The sequence below is a fragment of the Thermobia domestica genome, chromosome 10, assembly GCF_964235325.1.
Source record: "Thermobia domestica chromosome 10, izTheDome1.hap1.1, whole genome shotgun sequence".
Taxonomy (NCBI): Eukaryota; Metazoa; Arthropoda; class Insecta; order Zygentoma; family Lepismatidae; genus Thermobia; species Thermobia domestica.
The window spans coordinates 108,597,208-108,610,927 of NC_137463.1; the positions used below are offsets into that span (position 1 = coordinate 108,597,208).

General features: G+C 36.0%; 1 protein-coding gene across 3 annotated transcripts in view; it reads left to right on the forward strand.

Annotated features, from left to right (window-relative positions):
* Lac (septate junction protein lachesin) overlaps positions 1-4,672 on the forward strand; it is a 116,772-nt gene extending 112,100 nt beyond the window's left edge. Inside the window, exon 6 of one of the 3 annotated variants that reach the window (XM_081728428.1) lies at positions 134-4,672. In XM_081728428.1, the coding sequence (XP_081584554.1) occupies positions 134-270 (137 nt within the window). In that variant the 3' untranslated portion in view covers positions 271-4,672. The remainder of the gene's footprint in view (positions 1-133) is intronic. The other 2 variants (XM_081728429.1, XM_081728430.1) reach the window with 2 other exon arrangements.
* Positions 4,673-13,720: the final 9,048 nt, after the last annotated feature.

Consider the following 13,720-nt stretch of genomic DNA (forward strand, 5'->3'; position numbering starts at 1 on the left):
ATATATATATATATAAGTCACAGGGTACAATGGGATAATTGTGCATGTTAAATTATTTTAGTAGTGAATGTGAACATGAAAACAATACTATAAACTAATGTAAAATTATAATTATTTCATTTTCTTGTTCCAGAAATTTCTACTCCAAACATTAGGTACCCAGGCATTATCCAGTACCAGAAAAGCAGTAGCAACATATCTAATGGAAGAAGATCTGTTACCTTTGTGATAAGCATCGTGTCTGTTTTTATAAGAATGTTGTTTATATAATAAATGTGTTCTGGCAGCATTAACATATATGTATCTTCGAATGAATTCTCTAGGCCCTTTAAATGTCTTATTGGCATATATGTGTGCTGCAGCTCTGAATGTAATTTGTAAGACACATATCCATATATGAGATACAATTTGTAATATAGCTTTTTGTAAGTTTATTTTCGATATATTTGTATATTTAGCTTTTTTAAAGATAGTATCTTACTCACATTCCAATTTCACATTTCTTACAAAAATAGTTTCTTACTTACATTCCAGTTTTACATTCCTTACAAAAATAGTATCATACTGACATTCCGGTTGTACATTCTTTACATTTATATTAAGACTGTTTAAGATTAAAAGTAACCAAGTACAAAGATGCAGTGTTCACGTAAATTACAGAATACTTTAGTCATTCTTCAGCTCTGTTTCGCTTACTTTGTAGTCTAGCGAACCAAAAAAAGAGAGCGATTTGGGCAACATTTCGTAAGGAATGTAAGAAAGAATAATAATTATGGATCCTACCCCCCTCCCGCGGTTTTTTGTTAATATGAATATATGTTATTGGAGATACACAAATTGCACAATGAAAGTAGCGTATTAGTTTCAAAATTTGAAGCTTCGCTGCTACTACTTCTCGTTTCCTCTCTAATCACTGGCTTTTTAATTTTTTTTTTTTTTTTTTTTTAACCAGTGCATAATCTTTTAATTCAGTGATATTATATAAACGATACCATTATTATTACTGTTGTTTAAAATTTTAATTTTTAGAAGCATTTTCATTAAGTATATCTCTATATATATTATTGGTGCTTTGCTAGATATTATTTTTAATGGCAAATAGTTATCATTGGATGTTGTATTGATGTCTTCCGGGTGTTTTTATGTTATAGTATGAAATAACATGATTGTATGTAACACCTGACTGAGGTAAACATTCAATAATTGATTTGAACAATAAAGAATTTCGAAACAAAAACAGATTAATACTTTTTTTTTTCAAACTTGAATTTCATGCAATACAAGTTGTTCATATCAATTAGACTTGTATCTCTATATCTTTGCTTGATCATATCAGAATTAGCTATAAGGAACTTCACTTTGCAGAAACACTTGCTAATGTGACATATAGCACTAGTTTTAACTATTTTTTGAAATTGAACTTTGAATGACCATTAGCTCTTTCTCAGGTGCAATTAATAACATGGCAAAATAACTTTTTCTAAGACTTTTTTTATTAGTTATATTCATATTTTGTATATATAAGTAATCTTATATGTGTATAAGGTATTGTATAAGTGTAGGTAGAATATTGCTTTTTTATCTTTTCTGAGCTGCCAATTGTTATTTCAACAGCAGAATTATGCAATGATAAATGTATTTTTAAAAGAACAATCTTGAGTGGTATTTATGTGTAGTTATTAATTGTGATGAAAAAATATATTTAAAAAAATATCGTTGTAATTGGATGTAAGTAGTAAAATAATGAATATAAACACTAAATGTAGTACCTGTTGTTACGTATTTTTGCTCGTAGAAATTTATCAAGAAAATTAATTTTTGGTATTACGATATGTAAATATTTGTTTCACGGACAAAATTTATATTTATGTATAATGTGATCTATTATATGTGTAATTCTAAAGTTAATAGTGCACTAATTCGATTACCAAATTTAGATCCAGTAATTAACTGTAGTGTTTGAACATGATAAATAATTGAAAAAGTTCATGTTTATTGCCGAATGATAGTCAAATTATTTTTATTAAAATTCTTCTAACCATTTTGAAGGACATGCACATGTGATGTTCAGAATTAATTTATTGTAAAAGCAGAAAATACTGAGAGATCATAACAATGTGTACTAAACTTGATCCATTTTTTCATCTCTTTTAAAATTTACGTTGGAAATCAGAAAGTTGTGAGATTTTTAGCCTGTGTTGATTCTTGTATCTTCGTCAGTTCTATATTGAGAGTTTTGATTTATTAAGAACACACTATACAGCGCTGCGTTTATATTACTTGGTTGAACACAGAGAAGTAAAGGCTAGTTATACAGTCTCCATCACAAGAAAATAGCATATTGTATATACAGTTTGTATGAAATATGCAATTTTTTGTCGGTAACTGTACAATATAGCAATGTTTCTCAGTGAATATCTTATAATAATATGCAGAGTTGCCTAGAAAACTGGCATGTATTAAGTTATGATATTGTACAATCAATATGCTGCTGTTTTGTATGCTTTCGTGTGCATATCTTATTCTCCAAGCTTAATTTTCGTACTGTAAATCTACTCATACGTGTACCAAAGATATGTCGAATTAAACAGCTCAGTAATGAAATACAAGTCAACAGTATTGTGAAAGTTTGAAGCAATAAGTAGTGCAATCTTACCGTATTTAGTATGTACACTCACAACTGAATATTTTAGCAATATATTTAAAAGTATTTACTTTCATATTTTATAATATTATACAGTATATACATGAACAGTTTTAAGACTTTGATTTTTGTTTTTAAAAGGAAAGCCTGTCAGTTTTCATTTTGATGTACTCTTTATAGAAAGAAAATGTTTTGAAAATGTATGTTCTTACGAATTGTATGGTCAGAAACAGTATTAAGTGTAGCTTGGAGCTATCATTTCTTATACCTCCAACCTATACTTAATATTGTTTCTGATCGTACATTGCAAATACTGATAGAAATGTGTTAGTAAGGAGAAGCATTCTTCTTCCTGAACAGAGAATGAGAGTTTTTGAGACACATGGAGATGTGTAAGAGTAGCTATCAAGATATCGCCACTAAAGTGTAATCTGCAGAATGATCACTGAAACTATACCAAAATAGAAAGTTTTTATTATTATTATTATTGACTGTGTCAGTTACGAAATTCGTTGATCTTTTTGATAAAGTAATTAAACTATAGAACTGTTTGCACCGTAGTAATTTTGTAACAAAATAAACAAATCTAATTCTACTGTAACTTTTAAAGAACCACAGTGAAATCTCCAGAATATGTCTCCAGAAATCTCCAGAATATCTTTTTGTCTCGGCAAAAAGATATGCATTATTATTGGACAGAACCTTCCTCTTTTCTTTATGGACATGAGAGTCTTGTTTTCTCCGAACGCTTTAATAACTTATTCGTAACGGGCAAGAGTTATTCCCAGTTGATATGTATTTATCACAGAAATGACTTAAAATCTGCGATAAAGTTCACTGCCAAAATATTTGCACCGTAGTAATTTTGCAACAAAATAAATAGATCTAATTCTACTGTATCTTTTAAAGAACCACAATGAAACCTCCATATTCTGGACAGATTTTTTTTTTGTCTCGGCAAAAATATATGCATTATTATTGGACAGAACCTTCCCTTTTTTATGGACACGAAAGTCTTTTTTTTTTTTTTCTCCGAACGTTTTAGTAACTTATTCGTAACGAGTAAGAACTATTCTCAGTTGATGTGTATTTATCACAGAAATGACTTAAAATCTGCGAAGAAGTCCACTGACACAAAATCTTTTCCCTACAAAATACATGTAATAAATAAACAACCTCATGAACTACCACCACAGAAAAATTGCAAGCTAACTAACTAAATCTATGGTCTGTGGAACCCGAAGATTCAATGCCGCATTCACAAAAGTTCTGAATTGACTTCTGTTTGTATCCAGTTTCCATTTTGTATTCCGAAAAATTATAAGCTGAACTCGAAGTTCTAATTTTCTGTTCACAATACATTACGAATCCTGAAAAACTTTCGATGAGTAAAAACAGTCAATGTGGCCAATAATTCTATGCGAATTTTCTTTCATGGTGCTTGTATCTTCCACTGCAATTTTGAAGGTAAAGGAACAAACATCATTTGCATTACGATAAAATTTCAACGAAGAATATTCTCCTTTTACTCGAAATTCTTCCCAGTAATTTGATCACTAAGTACAGTATTTCGATATTAGCCTTTATTTAGATTTATGATTAATATATTTACCGTATACTGCATACAATGTACCGCATGAGCTGTGAGTAATTGCAATTCGTGTAACTTGTCTGAAATAAACACTCATTTAAAGACAATTAATCATGTGCTATCGTTTTTTTCCAGAGGTTTCACTGTATATGAATACCTTAAGAAACAAAATTAGTTAAAAATAGTTATTGTAAAAAATAAATGTACATCTTACAGAGTTCTACTGGTGACAAAGATATTCACTGTTTTTGTTGGTATTATTTTCAATAAAGTCTGAATATTCAGAATTGGCGGATAATTCAATGAGAATGTGTAATAACTATGTAATCTATTACAGTAACTTATTTTGTATGTTTTTTTTTTTTTTTTTTTTTCTGTTTTGTGTGCGTCAACAGATCGAGTTCTCTTTCAATAAATTTGTAGTTTTGTAGAAAGAAGTGAGTTTGTGTCTGTTTTCTTGTAGTTAGATAAGAAAATAATGTAACCCAGTCATTTCTAAAGAGGCAATATTCAGCATCCAGTGCGAAGCAAAAGTGAACCAACAGTGGCGGTGCCATAAATAAATTTCAGAGTGCAAAATGGGGTTTGGTGAAAGTTCAAAAGCAAATTCCAGATTATAGTGAGTTTTCCCATTATTATAAGGCGAAATGGCAATAGAGGTAATAGAAAGGGAACAAAGATCATTGGTAACTCATGCACGAGAAAGCCATTCGTGATTAAAAAAAAAAAAAAAAAAAAAAAAAAAAAAAAGTATGCTTATTATAAAAGGGAAGTAATTCCTAATAGTAAACAGTCACTCTAATAGATGACGATACTTGCGCGTCGTGACCTAATAGATGTCGCTAGCGTGCAGGCAATTTGCCGACTTAAAACTATTATGACGATTTCATTGCAACTTGAAAATCTTTAATGTTTCAATTTAAGTGTATCAAAATATGACAAGGGCTGTAACCATGTTAGATTTCAGCATTAATAATTGTGTAAACCATATGTTGGTTGGTCTTTTTTTAAATATATATGTATATATATATTTAAAAAAAGCTAGGTGCAAACAAATAGAGCTTTATGATTTTAACTAATTGTGTTCAGCAAGCCGATGGATCGAGAGCAACAAGTATTATTATTAATAGAAAAATCATTACGCCACATCTCTCAACTATACTTATCTCTCAATCTCAGATTTTAATGAAACTGCATATATCAACTATAGGGAAATGTATGAACCTGCATTTTTTTTTTTTTTCATATTGTCTGTAGTTAATTATTTTACAGTCTACAAGAGAGTACTGTTCTCGCAAGTTTAGTGAACGATGCGGTTAAAGAAAGAACGATGCGACATGTCTTTAACTTCAGGTAAGCAATACCATGCCATGACTGAAGCAAAAATATTGGAAATCCACCTCACTGGAGATTTGATGAGGATTTTGAAAATGTAGTCTAAACGATACGAATCCAGAGATGGAATTTTGCATTTGAGGATCTCTTGGGCCCAGGGTCGCTACTCAAGGAGGCTCGACTGATTGTGGGCTTGCGCTTTCCTTGGCCTTGCTTTTTCCTTTCTTTTGTTTTTTAAAAAAAAAACATATACATTTAGTCTAAAAAGTTTTGAGCCTTTTGCGTACGAGATGGCGTTAGGATATATGAGTCTCTGAGACAGGCCTTTCGTCATTTGACAGCTAACAGTTGAAGCTAATAGGTGTGCAAAAAAGTGTAGGAATTAGTAGAATCAGGCATAAGGTACTGCGCCGTGAAGATAAGTGAAATTTTCGCAAAACTGCACTACAGCCTAGTTTTATTTTGATAAAAGCGCAAATGTTGTGGAAGAAATTTTTACTGTTCATGGGCAAGATACGTTATCAAAAGCAACAGCTAAAGAATGGTTTAGACGCGCTCGGAAATTTAACGACCAAGATGTTTCTCGCAGTGAGCGACCAATCACACGCAAAAGTAATGATATTGTGAAAAAAAAAAAAAAAAATCGAGCAAGACTGGTATGTAAGCAGTCATGACATCACCAAACAGTATGAAACTATTTCGAGAAAGATGGCTATCAAAAGATGGATGGGTTTCACGTGATTGGACACAAAGACATTTACTCGATCGAATTTTTATAGTGCAATGTAACGAACTTGAGCCATTTTTGAAGCGGTTGATCACGAGTGATGAAAAATGGGTAACCTACGATAATAATGTGCTAAAGGGATCATGGTCGAAGCGAGAAACTGCACAGTCTGTGATAAAACCCATACTGATACTCAGGAAGGCTATGCAGTGCGGGATTGGAAGAACATCGTCCACCACGAGCTGCTGCCACTGGGCGGAACGATAGACTCGGACCTGTTTACTGTCGATAATTAACGCAAATACACGTCCAATAATAATAATAATAATAATAATAATAATAATAATAATAATAATAATAAAAAGCCTGAACTGGTAAACAGAGAGGATATCGTATACCACGCTAACAACATAAAATCGCATACATCTTTAATGATCCGTCAGAAATTGACAGAACTTGGCTGGTAGGTTTAAATGTATCCAGCGTATGGCCCGGACCTAGCACTATCAGATTGTGATTTATTTCAGTCTCTGCATTACTCCCTGAATGGTGTTAAGTTAGTTTCAAAAGAGATCTGTGAAAACCAAGTTTTTTTTTTCTTTCTTTCTTCAGAAACCACGGAAGTTTTAAAGCGACGGCATTTAGGTGTTGCCGGGAAATAGCAGGCCATCGAACAAAATGGTGTATATGTGGATTTCATAATGTTAATTTCAGATCACAATAATAATGTATTCTCAACTTTAACCTCTAAAGGCACAATGCATTTTAGACATGATATTAAATTCCAAGTTTGATTCAGATTGAATGAGTTCAGTTGAACTCGTTAAAAATAAAATAAAATAAAAAAGTAAAATAACTTGCTCACATAATCATGACAGGAATAGATAGTTCTTCTGTCGTCAATATATTATTACGTATTTTTATTCAATTATTCATATTGCTAAATTACCTAGGTATAAGCACTCTCACAAATGTATTGTCTCAATAAATAGTTATAAACCAGTTAGCGTATGTTACGTTGAAAGTATTTGTACCAGTAATTCGCAGGATTATAAATCAGATTTATATTTCCACATAATGAGTACGATAGAGAAGGTTGGTCCACGTTTATGGAAACGATTTTGTGTCCTCTATGCTAAAGCGTAAAGCAGTATTTCCACCAGTGGTTGTGTTCGATATGACGACCCTGACTATAAACTATATAGCCCGACACCAAAGTTTCCATTGGAGTAGGCTTCTGTTCAGAGAAATCTGAAGTTTGGACCACTCCTCCTTGCAAACTTTCCACAAGCCAGTCAATGTGCGTGGGCGACGTAAGGAAATTTGATTGCTTCAAACATCCGAAAGTACAAAAGTCCATTGGTGTAGCGCCGGGAGACTTGACAGGGATGTCTGAATATGGGAGAGCATGGATTCCAGTTTCACGCGCTTTGCGGCCCATGTATGCCACAGTTGTTCGAGCTGTGTGGCTGACTGCTTTGTCTTGATGAATAAAGACTTTCGACACCTCAGCAGCATAAAACGACGGAATATGCTGCCGGTATAATGGCTCCAGAACGTGTTGTTGATAGTACGCTGCGTTAATTTTCACATTTCGTGCAACTCTATGCAGGGGAAGTTTCCCTTTATGGCAAAAACATGCAACCACCATGAAGCCATGGGGAAAACTTTCGCGGCACGTGCGGAGCCAATTGGCATGGTCCTTGGTATCCTTGGGATGATAGTAAATGGCTCGAACCCGCTTGGAGTTTGACAAATAGGTCCAGGCCACGTCTAACGTGACCACATATTTCCATTTGTCACCCGCAAAATACCGTTTATAGAGCCGTTTGCAATGGACCGTGCGTTTCCGGGTGTGTTTGGCTGTCAGTGTGTAAACACGAGGCTTATGTTTCACTTGCAGGCTGGCTGATTATTCTCTGCACACTTGATTTGGATCTTGTAACACTCCTGGCAATGCGTCTTTGTGGCGGCGGATTCTCCTGGGTCACCAACTTCTGCTCTTGTCGAACCACACTTATTGTATGTTTGGGACGGGGATGTTGTTTTCGTGCCACTGTGCGCACACCAGCTTCCTCTGGCTATGCATTTTTGTTGCGTTTGAGTACATTGGCAATACCCTTCTTGGAAATGGTGAAACCCTTGGACGAACACTGTTTCACAATTGCACTGTAGTTGTATCCGATGTCGGAAAGAGCGGTGATGTACCCCTCCCAGAATGGGGTCACTTTCGGAGGCATTTTACTCTCGGAGCACTTCACTTCCTGCTACCGAATTCTCCACACAGCTGGTTTCTGATTGCACTGTTGTGCTTACTGTGTGCGATTCTAGCGCCCCTGGCGGACGTTCCACTTCGTTTCCATAAATGCTTCTCTTCGTTACAGGACCGACCTTACGTACTGTGAAGAAGTAAGTCTGCTAATTCAATAACGTTAGTCAATAATTAACATGCAACGAGTTTGTTAAATGATCTACTTAAAATTTTTATCAATAAAAACAATTGCATGCAAAGGGTGTTCGGAAACAACATCAAGAACTTCGAGAAATGAATCCTTACACGAAAACGTGAATTTACCTAGTCGTACCATAAATACTGACACAACATTGGAAGTAAATAATTATGAAAGTGTTAAAGATACTTCAATATCCTTAATATATAGGTTACTTATAAGTCTAATGAACACACAGTACCATTTACTTTTCAAATTGGTCGCCTTTGGCCTTCACACGCACTGTCTCTATAGGGAAACCCGCCTCTGCCTTCACCAGGAAAAGTTTCAGACTGTCAATATCGGCATGCCTCTTCTTACAGACCATGCCCTCAAGCACTGACGACAACTTTCAGTCAAACAGGCTGAGGTCAGGGCTGATAGCAGCCCAATCATCTGGAGCAATGAAGTCCGGGACATTTCTCCTCAGCTACTCCAGGTGGAGTGCGCATCGCGGGTGGTGCCGAATCCTGTTGGAAGGTTGGTTCCTGAACAAAATGTCACTTAAAGGGTTCACAACAGAGTTCAAAACAGTATTTTCGTACACTCTGGCTGACGTTTTCATCTCTTTTTCACAAAACTGCAGAATGGTGGTGCCATCATACGCTACTCCTCACCAAACCTTGACTGAGGCCGGAAGATGACCTCTATGGATCTTCGGGGTTTTCTCCCGAGCTTCTTGGGAACTTCAAGCATACATTTGGTTATTTTGTCGATTGAAAGCTTCCTCAATGTTGAATATCTTTTCATCTATAAAAAGACTTCTCCTGTGTGCATTTGCGTAATGCTGCAATAGACGTTCTGCTTTTATCACTCTCTGCTTCTTTTGACGTACATTGAGGAAGTAGTCAGTACTTCGCCGGTGAGCCTTCAACCCCAAGTCATTTCTTAACACACGAATATTTTGGAAGGGTTCAGCTCACGAGAAAGCACTGGCTGCTTTCGTACAGGAAATTCTCTGAATACGTGGCGCCATTGGTTGCACTAAATTTTTGGTTCTTACGCTACGTGGGTGGCCTTGCCTTGGGCTATCGTCAACTGTACCAGTCTCCGTGAATCGCTTGACTGTCCAATACATGAAATATTTGCTAATATTCAACTTTTTAAGTGTTGTGAATATCAGGGGGCTGATTGACACAATTTATGAAGAGCTATTTTTGCCACACGATTTTTGTAATCGCCCCACTCCGTAGCTACACTTTGACGAACACACTTTCTCTATGACAGCTCAACTCACAATGACCCACTCCACTCTCTTCCACAGGCGGGTTGACTGCGACCTTAAAAACTGGATGTACACCCTGCCTCAAAACTTGTGTCATTATTTATGATTTGAATAGTACATATGTAAGATCAACATGGTTGCACAAATGTGTGATTTCGGAGCTATAGCCCATCGAAAATTGGTTGGAAGGATAAAATGAAGGGCCATAACCCGAGAACGAAACGTCCAATAAAACAAATAATGTTTATTTCAAGCTTATATTCCATTAATGCATCAGTGGCTGGGGAACAGGGGCTCATCAAAGTATAGAAGAAAATTCATGAAGTCTCCTAGACAAGAAAAGGATAGATCAGGAAGGAAAACTGACACATTAATGGAATCTAGGCATAATTAAATAGTACGTTGTTTTACCTAACATGTTCTCAAGTTAAAACTCTTCTTATGTTGTTCCTACCAATTTTCGGCGACCTACAACTCCAAAATTACGCATTTACAGCCAATGTTAATATGAGGACTCACTTCTGAAAGTTGTTTGGTGTTGTTTCCGAACACAGTGTATAGTTAGAAGAAATACAGAAGATGAATTACTTACCAGAAAATATTGAAAATGTAATCACAGACACTACAAAGGTATGCGGAAGGTCTTTCGCTAGTCTCTCCATCAGATGCAGACATGTGTCAATTGGAAGTTCACATGATAGTGGTACCCAGCTGAAAGTAGATGGCGTTTAGCAGAGGAAGATAAAGCATTTGCTTAGAGGAGGAACCCGCGGAAGTTCATCTCCATTCACTAAACTTCACGTACTTTTGGTCTAGTAATATCACGTGACCATGCATTCCAACATAACAATTCGATTCCTTTAATTTTTTTTTTCTTTTTGTACTCCTTCCTTTCCCTATCTGATGAAGTACTTAACGGAAGACCTTATTTGTGATAATCACAACACTGAACACTACATTATGAGCTCTTTAGAGTGAGGATCACACGAGGGGAACTGAACTGAACTGGCACAACAGCTCTCAGAAAACCAAAGTGTACCAGCCTGCTTGTGACATTCATGCTTTTGGGATGATGTGTAGTCAGCACAACGGTCACCTTGCCGTTAATGCTGGCTTTCTGCACCGGAATTCGCTGCTTCTTTCTTTCAAGTACTTACCAAATTGTCCTCACGACACTCGGTACACGCCGCAATGCAAACGCCACCTGCTGAGTACGATCAGTCACCCATCTGACCCAGATCCAGCACTGCTTGGCTTCGTTGATCTCATGACAAGCACTATTCCAGTGCGGTTAGAGCGTTGGGTAACGCACGAGAGGATTTTCGGGTAAATCATCAGATAAGGAAGGGAACAAGTAAAGAGAAAATAAAAGAAAAAGAACAAAAAAGGCCAAGGTGCATATTCAGGTAGGTGCAATATTACTAATGTTGACATGACTGAATTGGCCATGCCTTCATGTTTTCATGATAGTGTTACCAGACTACTTAGATGAATTGTTTGTTGACAGCGCCCCTTTTCAGCACAAGTTTATGTAAGACGTGGAACAGTTTAAAGTGGAATCCGAACTCCTTAATGCGTTCAATGCTTTCTCACTGGGAATCGTACCCGACACCTGTGCGCTGTAAGTGATGAAATTTAGTGGAGGATGATAAAGCTAAATAGACGAGTACACAATAGGGAAGAAGTAATAAATGAGGAGAAAAAGGATTTAAAAGTTAAAATTAAGGAACAAAACATAATACCATCAGCTCATCCCATAAATAATGTCGTTTCTCCGGTCACTGCTGAAATGACGCCATCTGATGAGCGAATAGTGAAGTAAACGAAACGTACCATACCTGTGTGATAAAGAGCATTGCATTGTGAAGCAATGTGTTGAAAATGAACGGTGTGTTTGATCATGGCAGTATCAGAAGTCAACATACGGCACGTTATGCTATACGAATTTCACCAGGGACATTCAGCAAGCGGAGTGACACGGAACTTCAATGCCGTACATGGTTAGGGTGTTATAGATGTGTGTAAGGGACAGGTGATTCCAGTCGTTTCGATCTGGTGACACCAGCTTCGACGATAAGCCATAAGAGACCTGTGCAACGGAACAATGATCTCCTGCGAGCAGCAGTAGAGGCAATCCAATCCAAAATGCTGAAAAGCTCACCGAGCAAACTATGGGGCAAACTATGTCATCCATTCGATCGTTCTTCGTTATCTGCAAAACTTTGGGTACGTATCGGCGATTCACACAGCAGCATAAAAAATATGATGTTTTACGCAGAATTATCGAATACAGTATATTTATTAATAATAATAATATAAACGACGGAACGCACATTGGGATATTTTGTTATCTCACCTTCCGAAGGTTTTACCTAGTTGAACGTTTTACAGAAAAAAAAAAAAAAAAATAGCACGATACTCTATAAACTTCCTTCTTTCTATACCTTTAAAAACAACAATCAATTTCAAGATCTTTGAGTCGGTGAATATAGTCTGATGAAATTTTTGGAAGGCATGCTTTTAGAAGAGTCTATATTAAAATCTTTCTTTTGGTTCCCGGTATACTATTAATTTAAAATGCAGAAGGATTATTTAACATTAGCATTATTATTGCATTTAAAAAATTAAATTGCACTTTCTGCTAGAAAGTGGTGTTGTTACGAAATATAGCTTTCTTTTTGTTTTATGCCCCATGAGTATGGTCGGAGGCTAAGGAAGTCTGTGATGATAATGATTTCCATACTTGGAATCGTCCGTATAGAACACATTAAAATCGGGGTACTGCTCCAAGGCTCCAAACTTGTGCTTGTATACCTGGGAACTAGTGTGCTATTTCGAATGCGAAGACAAGCATAAATCAAGTTAGCCATGGTGGGACTGCACAAAAGTGAAGCAACGAGGAAGAAGGCCGCATAAAGTCGTCACCGAGAAATCATCTTATGACTTAGCGGAAATCAATAAATTCTCGGGATGAATTTCCTGAGCTTGTAGCCATTAAACGCAGTATTCTCCAGGAATGTTTCACTAATCTGGAAATCGGTTTTCTCAAGTTACAGGCAGTGTTATGCTATGTGCTTCATGGATTTTTTCTTCTGACTTCATGATCAGTGGTGGCAAACCAGCGAATTTTTCAATTTGAAAACTGCCTCCCTGATGCGACATTCATCTAATAAGAAATAGTGGGGCATTACTCTTCCTATTTTTGTATTACACAATATACGACTTTGTAATCATGCAGTCCAATTAAATATCGGTTTGTGTCAACGCAATGCAAATTTTGTGTGTTGTAATTGCAAAATAAAGTTCTTAAACAAAAAGGGTTACCAGGAAAACTTCCAAACTTAATAGTGGTGCTGAAATCATTGCGTAGTCTCCGAAAGAGTCTACTTTGAGGTATATTACAGGTACTAATCTTTAAGGTGAGCCATTTTAAGTACCTTCAACCCAAGAATTTAATGGATTAACATAGTATTTTTTTTTATTTCTCGTTGTAAGTATTTAGCTTTTACGAAAAAAGTACAAAATCTTTCAGGTCTATATCCATCGATTGTACCTTGTAGAGTAAACGAGACAGATGAGCGGAAGAAAACGGAAGAACTCCAAGAAAACCCACATATACGATGCTGTTCACCACAAACTCATCGGCATCGCATCGGACCTCTTGCATCAGAGATGAGCGTCCTGCCACTACGCCACCGCGCGACCCCTA